General features: G+C 34.9%; 1 protein-coding gene across 1 annotated transcript in view; it reads right to left on the bottom strand.

Moving 5' to 3' along the window:
- LOC136028528 (titin-like) overlaps positions 1-16,329 on the bottom strand; it is a 524,102-nt gene that overhangs the window by 408,318 nt on the left and 99,455 nt on the right. The window contains exons 14-18 of the mRNA XM_065706373.1: positions 11,452-11,632; positions 9,685-9,810; positions 6,724-6,990; positions 2,642-3,034; positions 791-988 (exon numbers count right to left, since the gene is read on the bottom strand). Coding sequence (XP_065562445.1) covers positions 791-988; positions 2,642-3,034; positions 6,724-6,990; positions 9,685-9,810; positions 11,452-11,632 — 1,165 coding nt within the window. The remainder of the gene's footprint in view (positions 1-790; positions 989-2,641; positions 3,035-6,723; positions 6,991-9,684; positions 9,811-11,451; positions 11,633-16,329) is intronic.

Raw genomic sequence — 16,329 nt, 5'->3', positions numbered from 1 at the left:
CACACACACACACACACACACACACACACACACACACACACACACACACACACACACACACACACACACACACACACACACACACACACACACACACACACACACACACACACACACACACACACACACACACACACACACACACACACACACACACACACACACACACACACACACACACACACACACACACACACACACACACACACACACACACACACACACACACACACACACACACACACACACATGAACTCTGAACCAAAGAAACTTCAGGGCAAAACAAGTAGTTTGAGCTTTTGAAGTCACTAATCGGTCAGATAGTTTCCTGAACATAGTCTTCCGAAAGTAGCTGTCTGGGATAACCCCGGTCTCCCCCTCCCCAATTTTGTTTTTTAGATACGCATACAGGCTATCTTCGGAAAACTCAATCTGTCTGGAGTCCATCCAAACAAAAAAATAGTGCAAGTAAAGCTTCACTCGTTTGTGTGGGAATTTATGACTTGTGTTAGATTATTATTTTACGTGAGGAATCGTAACTAAATACATCTTTTAATTCAAATGATACTCATAGTAAGAAATATTGTCTTGATGCATCATATACGCACATAAAGATTGACCCATATCAATATACCCTAATATTGTACATCTCTATGAAGTATTTCTAACTACAGGGAGTCAATTAAGATCTTAGCTACAGTAAATACTCCTCGATACCAAGTGGTAATTAGAAAGTGATAGCACCCACTTCGGTATTCCGGGATTTCTTTCCTTTGAAAATGGAACTTACCTTGAACAGAAAATCTAAAGGGGTCACCAACTTTAGCTTCACTGGATTTCAAGCTGACAACAAATTGTGGAGGTCTGTTCAATTGTTCTAATTGACTTCTTTCCTCTTCATTCAGTTGATTATGGATATCTTTCAGTGTAAGTTCAGCTGAACTCTCAGCTTCCCCCATGCAGTTCTTGGCGATGCAGGAATAACTACCTATTGAGATTCATACTAGTTTATCTCTTTTTATGGAAGACATTAGGTGTAAACAGTCGATACTTTTACGCATATTTTCTACCAAGGGGGGGGGAATCGGGTTTTTAGCTTGGGTGCTGTACCTTTTAAGCTTTTTTTTAATTTTCTAGAGATCATTGTAAAGATCTTAGAAAGGAAGGTAGTTTATCTTCCGTTTTACAACCCGGGGTTGCCGGGGTAACCCGGATCAGGTTAAATCCTTTGTCTTTTTTTCGGTAGGTTTTCAGAATGGAATACAAAAATTTTCAAGAAACCTAAACATGATATTTTTTTTCTACTCTACTTGTAAGTAGTTTTTAATGAAACATAAGTCATGAGTTTATCTGTTTGATTCCAATAGCCTACTGAAAAAATTCATAACTCGAACTTTACTCTCTAATTTTCGCATGTTCAATTTCATAAGCTATACTCACGTTGACTCACAAGTTTTTTTTTCTTTCACACCTCAACATTGTTGTCACAAATTTACTGTGGTTACCATAGGGCCGGGCAGAGGGTGAAATTGTAGCCAAAAGAGTGAAACATTCAAAACAAACAAAAGTGATGTGCGAAATTACAAGCTATAAAAACCCATATTTTCTGAAAATTATTGGATTACGTGCTTCTTGACATGCTGTGCCACAACTTTCTCAGCTATACAAAGGTTCATTGAGTAACAAATATTTTAGTCTCTTTTCCGATAAAAGGTTTCCGACAAGGATCCAATGTCTTTTACGAAATATGATAACAAAAATAACAAGAAGAAAAACAAACATAACATAAATCTAATAAATATAAAATTTAGAATATAGAATGTTGGCCAGCGAGTATTCCTCAGGAGGAATTGTACTCAGAAAGTATGAGCTTATGAGGGAATGAAGCAAGTCCAAAGTCACAGTTAAGACTAAAGAGGCAAAACTTTCGAGCAATGCTCCTAACTCAAAAGTACCAAGTAAAAATATCTTGTAATCAACTTAAGCGACAGTTACATATGTGACAAGAACTCCATAGCTAGGGGGGATTTTAAGTACCCCTCTTATTGTACGATAGTAAATAGTAACTACTTTTGCTTGAAAGAACTGCTGAGTTGTTTTTTTTGGCTTAAAACTAAGTATCCACAAGACTAGAGAGTAAGTGTCCGATTAATTCGATGAGATGGTTTGTTCAAAGGTGTAAAAAATGTTTGCTTCGACTAATAAAAGTAATCTTTCTGCTTTTATAATGAACCTTAATTTAAGAAAATGGTTTCTTCCATAATCCTAATAATTAACATAATTTACAACCATTACATAAAGTCACAATAAGAAAAGTCAAAGAGAACTTTCAGAGCAGCTGGCTGCTCTGCAGCCAGAGCAGAGCAGAGAATTTACCAGCTATCATTAAAAACATTGTTAAATCGTTTATTAAACCATCCTTGGATAAGAATATGGACTTTTGTAATATAATATTTTTTTTCAATCCATCATATTTAATGGAGAGCAAGGTACTTAGAGATAAGAAAAACAAGTTCAATTAAGTTTTAATAGCTACCATTACCATTACGATTGATAAACAAGCAAACGAGCGTTATAAAGAAGATTTTCCATTACATTTCTAACATGATAGCTACTATAAATGGTTAAAGCATTTAATTACCCAAGGAATTTGTTCCACTCAATTGATACACATCACCAGGCTTTAATTCTTTCCCATCTTTGTACCACCGAAGCTGCGGGGTAGGAAATCCAACAACACGGCACTCGAACGAAACTAGACCTTCGTCTGTCAGCACAGCTTTTAACTTTTCCAAAAACCTTGGTTTTCTATAGTTTTTTGGAACAGATAAAGTCACATTACAAGATGAAGATGATACTCCTCCTCCAGTAGCTATGTCACAACGCCATTCACCGTCATCTTCCAGCTCAATAGGGGATATTTCTAAACAATATTCCCCATCACCAATGTCCATATAATGATATTTATCACTTGGCAGCCGTAGCTGGCCCTTATTGTACCATTCAATAGACGTAGGGTAGGGTGGAGTAGCAACTTGAAAAAAGTAAATAGAAGATCAGAAACAGAGATTAGAATTAAGAATGATAATTGGTTGTCAAGGAACATGATACGGGCTCACAGAAAAATGAACACGTTACACCTTGCTCAGAGTTCAGTTCTTGAGCCTTTTCAACAACCATCTTGCTCTTTGCAGTAAAATTTTATAGTGCTATACTGTGAGTGTTAATGAGTGTACTTATTTGGATATTTGGACAAAAAGTCAAAAAAATTAGCATAAAGGGACGTGTTTGAGAAAGAGGTGGCCCTCTTCATATACTTAGTAATTTCTGTTTGCTTTAAGTTTTAACGACATTCTTTGCTTTCATCTGAAAAACATGTTTTTATTTGATTTCAAATAGGGATTTATACTTCCACTACACATTTATCAGACATAGCGAATTTGATGGTACGGTTTTCATCAAGGAAGATCCACACCTCTTCAATATCTTCAAGTTCCTTACAATTTATGTTAAGGCTAACAGCTCTTTTTTATAATATAAACAAAGAATACCCATCAAATTTAGTGGATAATATTTGGCCAAAGTAAAATAGTACCGTGCTTAAGGTTTAGGCTTCAAAATGGTGTCAACACTTATGACAATATCTCTTATTATTGAATTTTTTTATGCTCTCTATAAGGTAAAGGTTTCCAAAATCTAACTAGACCATCCTATTTGTGCAAAAAATGGTTCCTACTTATGGATCATAGCGCAATATGCATGATTTAGAACATTGCATTTGCATTAATAACTCCAAAGAGTCGTAAGATATTGACAAGAAAAAGGCACTATAAAACTGTAAAATTTAGGCATAAGATTCTTTTTATTTGAAATTCAAGGACAATTTAATTTGGGAATGTATCATCTGGGCATGCCATTATGGAAAAAAAAGAAAAAAAAATAGAGCACTAATCATAGTTTTCAGAGAGTAGCGTCTAAAATCCTGTTTTTGTTTCATTTTTCTTTAATTTTCCGTAATTTTCTTTTATTTTCTTGTTTCCTTTCCTTTTTTCCCTATTTTTCTTTTGTTACTGAAAGAAAGAGAAACAGAAAAAAAAAAATTAAAACCAAGGCGGTCAATATCTGGCAAGATTTATCGGCCAAGATCCCAACCAAAAAATTACTAAGAAAAATATAAAAGGGAAAAAACTGCTTATTTAAGATTATAAAGTAAACTAGTACCCTCACTAAAGGTGTTAACATAGGATATAGGTAACTTTATAAGAGTGGAAGCTAGCGCTAGTTTCAGCAAAAAACTATCAGCGCTATCTAACATTTGACGGCACTTCGCTTTTTTCAAGGTTTGCAATCGTTTTTCAGTCAGTAGCTGAGATTAAATACTTATTACAACACTAATTTTACCAACTACACAATTTGACTTAATTATTCTTATTAGTACACTGCAAAATGCGAAGTCCTATGAAACATTAGATAGCATTGAGGTTTTTGTTTCATAAAACCTTTGTCAAGAAACTTTAAGAGGTTGTTGATCAAACTCTTGCAAAGGTTTTAGGTATAAAGTTTGCCCCCCCCCCCCCCCCAACGTCTTCTTAATACTTCCCAAACTGATAAAATTAGGGACCCCTTAACACAAATAATTAGCAGCTATTTCGGGTAAAATTATTCACATTTTCTGGATATTCAATTAACGGGCTAGTAAATTATGAGCTCCCTCACACTTCCAAGAAAAACTTTTTTTCAAGGACAATAGGTTTTTTGCAAGATATAGTAATCGTTGATAATAATAGTAGTAATCATTGCTGGACTCCATGCTAAACTGAATCAAGTTAAGGAAAAGGCAACTTTCAAGGTATAAGCTCCGTGTGTCAAGTGACTGGTTTTAAATCTCCTGCTGTTTGGTTCTACCAGGGCTAACTAAAATCCCAATTCCACTTATAAATTCAACATAAAGCGATAAAATGAATTATGTTTCTCATGAGTCAAATCTAAAAGCTACAATTTAAAATTATTCCTGAATTTAGACAAGTCAAAATCACCAGAACGCTTCGCCTACTTAATTATTCGAAATTTATAGAAGCTTTTCCATTTGAGCCTAAGAATATAGTAAACTTATACTTATGGGCATATGTTAGATGGCGTTGAGTTTTATTATCTACACTGGCGACACTTCCCACTCTTATAGTGTTACCCACACTCTTTGGGTGTAACCTTATAGGATTGGCTAGCATCGACAAAATTACGCTGAGATCCACCATAATATAAAAAAGGTCATAACAAACTGTTTGAAAGAGCAGCCCGTAGCAATAGTAAACAAAAGAATTTGGATAACCGTATATTAAAAAATATACAAATTTTGGAAAAGGAGGATAAGCCTAACTTTTCCTGACTTGCCCTTCAAACAGAAAATGATCCTGTCTATTTTGAAGAATGTACTTGGACTAAGCCTACAATATCCATAATGACATGCTGCTAGCCCTCCTAGTACTACAGAAATATGTTCGGTTTGAAATGAAAGATAAAATTCATGGGGTTACGTGCACAAGGACAGAAGGGGTACAGAAAGTACCCCCTAGCCATAATATATGTCCAATTACCCCTTCCCATCTTCCGCGAAGAGCACCTATCACGTCTTGAAAGCAATTGTTGCTTATAATCCACTTAAGACCCCCTCCCCCTATAAAATTTCTAGTTGCACCTCTGCCAAGGATTATTTTTGAAAATTTTAAGCAGAATTTAAACTTTAATGTGTGAAATAGGGGACTGAGGGGGCGGGAACTCCGTCATAATAAGAATAATTCTAAATTTACACATTTGCAAAGGATTATTTTCAAAGATTGACATGCAGAATATAAACCTATACAAAAGTAACAAGGGACAGAGGGGTAGAATGTCCCTCGTAATTAGAATAATCTTAAATTTAATAATAAAAAGATTAATCAATCATAAATTTCTTTTGGTCAAATGAAAGTAGACAGTAAAATTAAGGTACTCTTCATGCTGGTAAATTTCAGCTCCTGCTCTATTTAGAGTATAACTAGCATATAGCCTATAATATGTTTTTACTTTAGTACAAAAGAGTAGGGGCCTTAGGGAGCAGTCCCTCTCTTATACAGGATAATTCTTGAAGTTTCAATATTAAGGTGGGTCTTTATTGTCATTTGAAATTCTTTTTCCTTAAAATAATCTATGTAATAGCCAAGGTACGACTAAACTGAGATCAAGAAGCGTGTATAACGAGAACAGAAAAGAAAAAAGATGATTTATACCAATATAGTGAGCCTTACAAATGAGTGTTCTTATTAATGGCAACAGATAAACACAATAACAAAAGGAACACAAGTAAAAACAAATAAAAAAGAATAAAACGGAACTATGTGGTTGTTTTCTGATGAGCCATACTCAATAATATTTAGTTACAGATTTATTTCATTTTACTTACTAATACATGTTTTACATATTAAAAGGAACATTTCATTATATGGGTTACTATTACAGCTGCTACTAACGAATCACCGTAGCAACAAGCCACCTGAGGCCAACACAGCTACGCAAGTTTTATCTGTATCACAATCTTTTCCAAATCTCCCTCTTTACACCCTCCTATGAAGTCACCAATTCCTTTAAATCTTTCTTTACCAGATCCTCCCATCCCATCCTTTGACGGCCCGTTATCTTTTTATCCCTAAATGGTTGGCCAAAAAGAGCAACTTTTGTATGAGTTACCTCTCACAGAAAGAGTAAAAAACTCTCCGACTTTAATTTTCTGGTCAAACAAATCGTCTATGAATAGTGGTGGAGAACCAGGAAAGGTATCTGGTGCCGAATTCTTTTGCTGAGGCAGGTTGACATTTCCTCGTATTGTAACTTTTGATGACGACACAGCTTTACCAAGGTAGTTACTTGCTTCACATGTATAAACTCCGAGGCTGTTTAGGTCAGTGGAGCCAGCTGCCAGGGCAAAAGTGTCACCTGCTTTGATTTCGACACCATCTAAAAATAAAGTCACCTACTTATTTGGATCGAAACATTCTAAATAGGCTATACTATAATACTTACTCTCATTAATAATTTAGCACGATGCGTCAGAGGATCTCTTGACCTTTTGATTGTTCAAAAAATGGGAGCAGTAAATCAGTTTAATTCAACCACGTAGGTATTTTTCCTAAGATTGCCTTTCTATGATGAACAAATAGAAGTTCAAGTAGGGATAAGTCCTATTATTAGACACTAAAAAGGTTTTCACTGCCTAATAAAAGGAATTATTCCCATTTGACTTTTATTTGTTAATTCAAACAGTTGTTGATGTAATTGAATGGAGCTTCCAGAATTTCTTCTTTATGCTCCAATTCAACCAATTCAATTCAATTCAACCAGTATAGTAAAAACAAATGGGCAATTAATTAAACCAGTATAGCGGAACAAAACGAAGAATAAAGGTCCATCTGCTTTAATTAATTAAACCAGTCATATTAACACCAAAAATTTCGCCTTTTTTAAAATTGACATATCGCTAGTTACTATTGTAATAGTTTACAGTTCATTAATGTATCTATGACGATTTGGTACTTTTTATGCCCCGATTTTTGTAAAGGGCCCTGTACCGATATACTCAAAAGTTTATTCTGTAAATCATAAATAATTAATTTTAAAAAATGTTCAAAGATTTTGATAGCATGTCACGAGAACCAGAATTTGCTCAACTGTCATATCTGTCTGAGAAGGTTAGAATCATCTGTTAAGCTTGAACAACATTTAAGCTGTGCTGAAAAAAACTTGATTATCAGCAGATCCTACAGCTCTCTTTTTATTTTATTGTATTGAAAAAAAATTCACGCATTGAGAACTTTAAGAAACAAATTTGGACTTAATTGGGCTTATCAATAAGAGGTGCTTCAAGAGTGGTATTTCTCAGTCATCCGTCACATTTCACAGCAATTTTTTATGCACTTCATCTGCAGTAATTCTGGCATTTTTCCACATATGGAGTCGGTATAATTTCGGAAACAGAGGCACTCGTCAGCTGAAACAACAAGGTACTTCACGACGCCATGTCTTTGAAGGGTATCAATCTAGAGCAGAATACACCTTACCAATAGATACCAGTTTGCCATTCTTCCAGCAGAACAGACTTACTTTTATCAAGTTTCACTAAAAATTGATTCATCGTTATCTACTATTAAGTGTACTGTATTCCCACTGTGACAACAATTAGTAGAGCATCTTCCGTCTCTATGGCGAAAATGCCGTAAGTGTAATCGGTGAAACTTGGAAGAATTATCTTAGACCATTCATTGGTGTGCACTAGCTTCCATAGCATTGTTATAAAACAGTATTTACGTCATTTATACAAACAAGGAAACAGTAGTCCAAAAACTGATCCTTGGGGAACTCCACACTTTGCTTCAAACACTCAGACTTCTATTTACCGATATTCACACACTGATAAAAAAGAAAAACAGCGAGCATTCATGCACCACAGTAATACCGGGGTGCGTTTCCGCATCAGAATAAGCTTAAACAAACACTGTCCATCCACCATGTTGTCACAGTACCGGACTCTGCTTATATAAGTAGTCGGTAGGAACAGCTAAAAGGGTTTAATTGTAATCTTCCATTCAATTTCTGTTAAAGCATTCAAAATGGGTTAACCTGGCTAAAACAAATATCACCTGGCTAATAAAAAATTCCTTTTTTCAGTTCCTTTCATTATTACAACAAATATTTACAAGGACACTATACGAATGACCTCTATACGGCTCCTTGGCCCGTAATATTGAGGCTAAATAACACTGTAAATTTAACACAAATTAACAAAAGAATGCACTTCATTAAATAAAAAAAAGATACAAAAAATTCAAGCCACAAGAGAAGACACCAATCCTTGATCGATCTCCACATTTATAATCTATCGATTCTTTGACCCCCATCCAGTGCCTAGGACAAAAACAGATTCCATCCAAGCCATTGTAATATAATAATAATAATAATTTTAATAATTACAATAATAATAGTAATAATAATAGTAAGTCTAATAATAGCAATATCAATTAAATAACTAATCAATGTCATATTTCATACTTTAAACATCTATTTCATATTTTAATGCAAGAAAATTCTTGAGCTGAGTTTTGAAAGTACCAAACGAGTGATTGCCTCGGATCCGGGAGTTGGTTCCATGCTTTAGGACACGCGACGGAAGGATTAAAACCGTATAATCTGGTGCAGCAGAGAAGGAAATGTTGACATCCAAATAGTGTTACAGTAAGTCAGATATGTTTGAATCAAAGAAAAATACAGTGTACGTAAAATTGATCCTGGAAATGTGTGTTTTAATTTGCGAATGATGCCCTGATTTAGCGAAAGTAATGTTGAAGCATGATCATAAACTGAACATGCTATTTAGTCCCTGACAATTCATTTTTAAATAATTTAAATGTATTCATACCACTTCAGTTAAGCTGCTCATTGAAAGACTCATGTTCTGGGTTCATGCAATCTTTTCGCAACTGTGTCATCATCTCCTTCAAGAATAATTTCGCAAAAAAGAATTTACAGAGCAAATACTCATTCTAGTAATTTTCATCAAGTAATGATGAAAACGAATGATGAGCCTGATAGAGCACAAATACACGTTAAGCACAAATATCTGATAGAACGCACATATGTAAAACAAAATGCATGTACCTTTAAACCATTTGAGGACAGGAGTTGGGATACCCACTACTTTAACTTCAAGAGATACAGTTCCAGCCTCAGTAAGAACAGCACGTAGTTCTTCAAGAAAAACAGGCTCTTTGTAACTTTTTGGGACTAGAAAAAAAATGACAGATGTAACACAAATAGTTTTATAGAATAAATGGAGACAAGTAAATCACTCTTAAATTGGCTTATTTGGAAAGGTTTAAAATTTTCAATATTTCCAAATAGCCCAGACATCAAATCCCCTCTAATTTTACAGAAATATTAGCGCTTAAGTCGAAAATTTAACCCAAATGAGTTGTTGAGCAAAAAGGGATATTTGAGCACTAGGGCTGTTAAAGAAGAAATAGTTTTAATATGACTAGAGTAAATAAACATAATTGGACAAGAACAAAGGTATTCTTAACAGGTCTTTTTTTTAACAGGTGTTTGGTAATTGCTTCAAATTTCTAGAGGATGGACAGAAAAAAAAATTACATTATGCAAGCATTAAAAGTGTCAGGTGAATTTAAACCAAAGCAAATTTCCAAAGATAAGCAGTGAATGATAAGCAGTATTGATTTCCAGAAGAGCCCAAATGAAAAAGTAAAAAGAACATCCTGAAAATCAGCACCAATCTTTACAGATTTGATAATAAAGCTTAACATTATTTAGGACGTACTAGCAATAAATTATACTTGTAATGGGCTGGTTATTTCTTTCTAAATGAAAGCAGAGATTTTTATTGGATACTAGATATGTTAAGAAGGCACCCTAACGAATATTAACATTTGGGTGATAATACCCCTTCCCCTGAAACCTCATGATTTTTAAAGTTTCTCCCGTGGTTCCCTATATGCTTCATATAACTCTGCTTTTACTTCTGTATTTGTAAAATCTGGCTTCTGTGAAATTTGGCATGAATTCCTGCATAAGAGTCTTTTTTAGACTATTAAATAATTTTGTAGAGCACAAAGTCTTGTCACTTACGAATAAAATGATATGGAAATATATACGTAACAGATAAAACTTCATTTAGGACAGTGAAAAATATAAACGAGTACACAATAATGCATCCGAAAATTTTGAACAGCGAAAATAAAATTGAGAAATAACGAGTAAAACTAGACTGAACAGCTAAAAAACAACAAAACGGTATAAAAAAAACGTTCTGGAATTTTTAGGATAAGAAAACTGGAACATTTACAAACAAAAAAGTACCTTTTCAGCTACGAGTTCTTTTGCTTCTTTTCTATTTTTAGTTGTATATCGTTTTTCATGTCTATGTGGTATTTTCTTTTGTGTTTTTGTCTAGCTTTTTTCTTTATTTTTCCATCGATAAAGATTTGCAGAAGCGAAACCAAAATATTTGGGCATTTTTCGGTATATACTTTTTGTCACCATCCTAACAAAACACTTTACCCGTTATTTATGTATTTTCGTTTCATTTTCACTATTTTCTAGGATACAACAGCAAAACTGGCAGTAGCGTCGCAGTGGAGCTGGGTCATAAAAGATGGCAACTAATGGCAAGCTGATTCTAAAAGCAAGGGAGAGATTAGTCCTATTTGGTTATCTGAAATAAAAAAAAAACAACAAAAAAACTGAGCTTGTTTGCCTTTGATTCAGTTAATTTGATGAAATTTGAAAAAAAAATAGTAGCCAAATTGTCACAAGAACCGTATAAATGACAATCTTGACAAAGTTAAACAAGGTCTAGAAAGCTGTTCGAGGAAAAAATTAATTTTAAAATATATAAAATGAAAAACTTACTTATTATTTCTAAATTTGCAGTCGATTTAGCCACACCCCTTTCTGTTTTGGCAACAAGGGTGTACTGGCCGTGGTCTTCTTTCAAAGCAGGATTGATTTCCAGTGCGAAACAGTTCTCATCCTCTGCCGTTTCAAAACGTTCACCAGCCTCTATTAGTTTGCCATTGAAGTGCCATTTTGCCTACAAAACAAGGGCATATCATTTCTCTGGGAACATTTTCCTGGTGGTTACGAAACTGTTCACGGTACTCCCAAGGCCTGAGCTTTTTATTACATCTGCTGGTGACAAGCAAGTTAACTGTCAGCCTTAGTAAAAAAAAAGAGAAAAAAACAACAACAAAAACTGACAGATAAAAACCTGCCAATTTTCGTTCGCTCCACTTATCAGAGTATTAATCAACGTATTAATTATAATAACTACAGCTCTAATTGGGTAAATGAAAATAACAATTGCTCTATTTTCATTTGATTAGCATTCTTACGTGAATGATGTGTATTTTTAGTTCTTCCTCTCTGGTGGCAAACTTCAGGTAGCCAAACATAACAATAATTTAGCGATTATGGAGTCGCCAATATGTGGGTAATTTTGTCTTTGAAAACAATAAGTACCAACCTTGATTTTTTTTAACACCATGCTTTTCACATTAGAGTTAATCCTAGGCTTGACAAGGTTGTCCTTGCCCTGCATTTATATAAATAACCTAATTAATTTATTTTGACTACATATACAAAGAGTCGGAAAAATGTATGCAAAATCAAATTCATTTAAATCCCCCGACAGAATCCCCTCTTAGAAAATTCTCCTTACACGTAGCATGACCATAGTATTTATCTATTTAAAAATTGTTGTTGAATGCCAAATTCAGAGAGTTTACTGAAAAAAGGCAGTTTTACAATTCCGGAAGTGCGAGGGAATTCATAATTAACAAACCGTTAGTGGAATATCAAGAAAATTTGAATAATTTTACCGGAAATAACTGTTAATTATTTGTGATAAGGGGTCTCTAATTCCATCAGTATAAGTAGTATTAAGAAGCCTCTGGAGGAGGTAGTAAAATTTTATATCGAAAACCTTTGCAAGATTTCACGCAAAAACTTTTTAAGCCTCTTGACGATCAGATGAACGATGTAGTAATGAACAAAGGACAGAAAGACAAACAAACGGATAGAAATACATTTCATTTTATATAGATTGATTTTGCTAGGAAAGTGGACTTGTTAAACGAACTGAGAATTATGCAAGAAAATTTTTGTCTATATAATTCGAGGACACAAATGGGGGTCCAGGCATGGTCTCCCCCTCCCAACTGTGCTTAAAGAAATATGCTTAAAGAAATATGCTACTTATCTTCTAAATCGTGATTATTCAGATACCGTTTAGGAGATGGTCTTATATCGACTCCAGCGCCGTGCCGATAAGGGAAGTGCAATGACACGCTACCGCAATTATTATTAGGCGCCGCCACCGGCACGATCATTTTTGACCGCAAATATTTATGTTTCGATCATTCTTTCTTAAAACCCAGCTTTAATTTAGAGCATTTTTTGGCCTATTCATGAGGTAGAAACGTCGCGAGTCGCTGGCTGTTATCTTCAATTTACCTTAAAACCTAATATTATCTATTTTCTTTTTTATCATTATTTAATTAAAACCAGACTTATACAGTAGAGCCTTTGGACCTTCTTCTCAAGAAATCTCAAAGTGTTTACAGTTCTCTAAGTCTAACCAAATATTTATACCATTCTCCATCTTTCAAATGCTGCCCCCACCCGCCCGTGCAAGTCTTACTTCCATGCTTGGCTACAGCCTAGGCCTTCCAAGGTTGAAATGCCTTTTAACGGATTTTTTTTTTTATTTTTTATGAATAAACAAATGAACTTTTATAATATAGATCTACTATGTAATTAAATATTTTTAAAATACATTTGGAAGCCTGAAAGTATGGACTTTTTTTTAATAAAAGGCTATTTTTGTAACACCGCACTAAGAGTAGCAAGTATTATCTTCATAGGTAATACAAAGGTCCTATCTTTACAAATTATATCAATTTACTGAAGCATTTGCATGTTTCTTCTGATGCTAACAGGCTACTCATACCAGAGAAGTATTATGCTCATCTTCATGCAAATGTGATAAACTATGCAAAGGAACATAGGGTGATACTGCTGCCAATACTATCCCATTGCAGTCATTGCATGCAACTATTGGATATTTATGTCTCTAACTCACCCAAGTGTCAGTAAAACAAATCCATGAATATATGGATAGTCAAAAATCCTGGAAGAACTGTCAACATTTATATAAAAAAAAGATTGCTAGGAAAACCTTTCCCCTTAGCTTTCATACCATCATTTTTCCAGAAGGACTTTGGAAGGTATGTCCCCTTTCAATAAAGATTGTTTTGAACCGAACATCTGTGCTCTTAAATACAGACCAACAAAATGTTTTTAAAGCCCATGAAGCCGGTGGCAAGTTGCAAAGAACGTCAGAACTTCTAACTCTAGCCATCTCTACCTGCACTGCCATCCTTTCACCCAATGATTTCAGTAAGCCCTGTGATGTCGCAGCCATTGTGAAATAGGTTGGCCACACCTGAGCAACTATAACCACATCGCAGCACCACTAAGAAAACAAAATGCTTCAAGGAGGACAGGGGGGTAGAACAAAAATTGCTCACTGATACATCAGTGAAGGCCAAGATTGAAGCTGCCTTTGCTACAAGGGAGGCAAAGAAGGGGTGGAGAAAAATGAAGCAACAAAAGTGAGGAAAACAAAGAGGCAGGCTGTGAAGAGATTTGGTGAGGATACAGCACTGAGGGTGACAATGAAACTCAATAGGTTCAGAGTGTGATTTTTTATGACAATTCAGACAAGATACAAAAACTGTGTCTGGGCAAGATACTGAAAAGGAATTTGAACTTGGTTTCGATTTGGGTTGCAGTTGGCAACTTCGTAAAAGCCATCTATGAGGACCATTAGGGAGAAGGTAGAACCTGCTGCAAAAGTCAGTGTGATGATTATGAGAGGTGGAAGAAGTAACTTTTGAAAGTGGCTGACACAGTCAGATCATATCTACGAAATGGAAAACGATTTAGGGTACAAACCCCCAGTACTTGGACAGTGTTTGATCTTGGACAAACTTTTTGACTAAAATGTATCTCCCCTAAGCAAGGACAGCAGGTTCTTCCTCTCGGACCTCACGCAGATAGTTGGGATTGGCTGAGTACAATCTTATAGCCAAGCCTATTTAAATAATGATTACTTTTTTTCACAATACACGTCAGTGATTGAATCTGTCCATGATTGAGATAATTCAATTTTAAGATCCTTTGTCCAGGATTGAGCAGTAGCCTATTTTCCAATAATAGACTCCAGCTAAAAATTTGCAATCACAATTAGGCCCCTACTATTAACTGTCTGTGTATTTAAAATAGTTACCATCGTATATGGGTGAAAAATTCAAACTAATGAAAAACTTATTAAGAAAATTTAGACAGAGTATGTAGAGAAAAATTGATTTTCAAGGTGGTATAATAGATATAATGGCATGTTAATAAATTGAGAGGGAACAGTCAATCCGGACTTGTCCCAGTTAAAGACAGGAACGGGACCACAATTAGTATTAAAAAAAGTGTTAAAGAGAGATTGGCAAAATATTTTGAGAATGTGCTAAACCACGATAGAGTGGCAGGAAAAAAATAGAGGGAAAGGAAAAAGTTTTTGATGCCATGGATGTGAATGAAGATTTATTTTATAAGGAAGAATTAGCGGCAGAACTAAAATGATTAAAAAATAGCAAGGCATCAGGTGCTGATACTGTGGTATACGAGTTTCTTATATATGGTGGCTCTGAGGTTATAAATAAGTTACTGATGATTATGGATATGATTTTTAAAAAGGGAAAGTACCCTGCGATTTTAGGAAAATCTTAATTAAACCACTGTATAATAAAGGTGATAAGAGTAAGAGTCGTAATTATCGAGTTATGAGCCTGGTCTCTGTAGGTAGCAAATTGCTTAGTAATATGGTACTTTTTAGACTGAGAGATGCTGTAGACAAAGTTATAAGAGAAGAACAGTACGGTTGTCGATCAAATTTTCGCTTTCAGATTAGCAATTGAGAAGTGTCTGAGCCATCAAACACATTTGGTTCTCAGTTTTATAGATTATGGCCAAGCGTTCTATCCTTGTATGGCGTACAACACAAATATATCAGAGTGGATAGTGCTATGTATGGGAATAACACTGCTGCGATTAAGGTAGAAAATGAGGTTAGCTGCTGGTTCCATATTAAATCAGGAGTTAAGCAAGGTTATGTTCTACCCCCTTTATATGGATTATTTTGATCGCCTTTGTCTTAAGGAGGACAGGGAAGGCAATGGGAGAACACGGAATCAAATGGGGAGGAAAAACTCTCCTGGACTTAGACTTTGCTGATGATTTATGCATTCTAGATGAAAGTGTGAGCAAAATGATTAAATTTTGCGTGTTCAGAGGACTAGAATGGGTTTGAAAATGAGTATTAAGAAGACTAAGTCGCTACGGCTAGGAATCATGACGTTGAAAAGGTGACGTTGGTTAGCGAAAAGATTGATCAGGTTGATAGGTTTACTTACCTTGGTATTATTATTAGTAAAGACGATGGGAACAGTGAAGATGTTAAAAATAGAATAGCGAAAGCTAAAAAAAAAGCAAAAAAAATTTTTGGAAGAATTGGAAGATATGTCTGCAAACCAAGATTAGAATATTGGAAGCTTCAGTTATGAAAGTGGTCAAATATGGCTCTGAAGTATGGGTGCTCCAGGAAGCAGATGAAGATTTGCTAGGCTTTTACTAGAGAACAGATTATACGGATTGTACTGGGTACCCAGCTGACTG

Source organism: Artemia franciscana, chromosome 6 (genome assembly GCF_032884065.1).
Source record: "Artemia franciscana chromosome 6, ASM3288406v1, whole genome shotgun sequence".
NCBI classification, from domain to species: domain Eukaryota; kingdom Metazoa; phylum Arthropoda; class Branchiopoda; order Anostraca; family Artemiidae; genus Artemia; species Artemia franciscana.
Note: the sequence above shows the minus strand (reverse complement) of the source record. Positions and strands in the feature narration are given on the sequence as shown.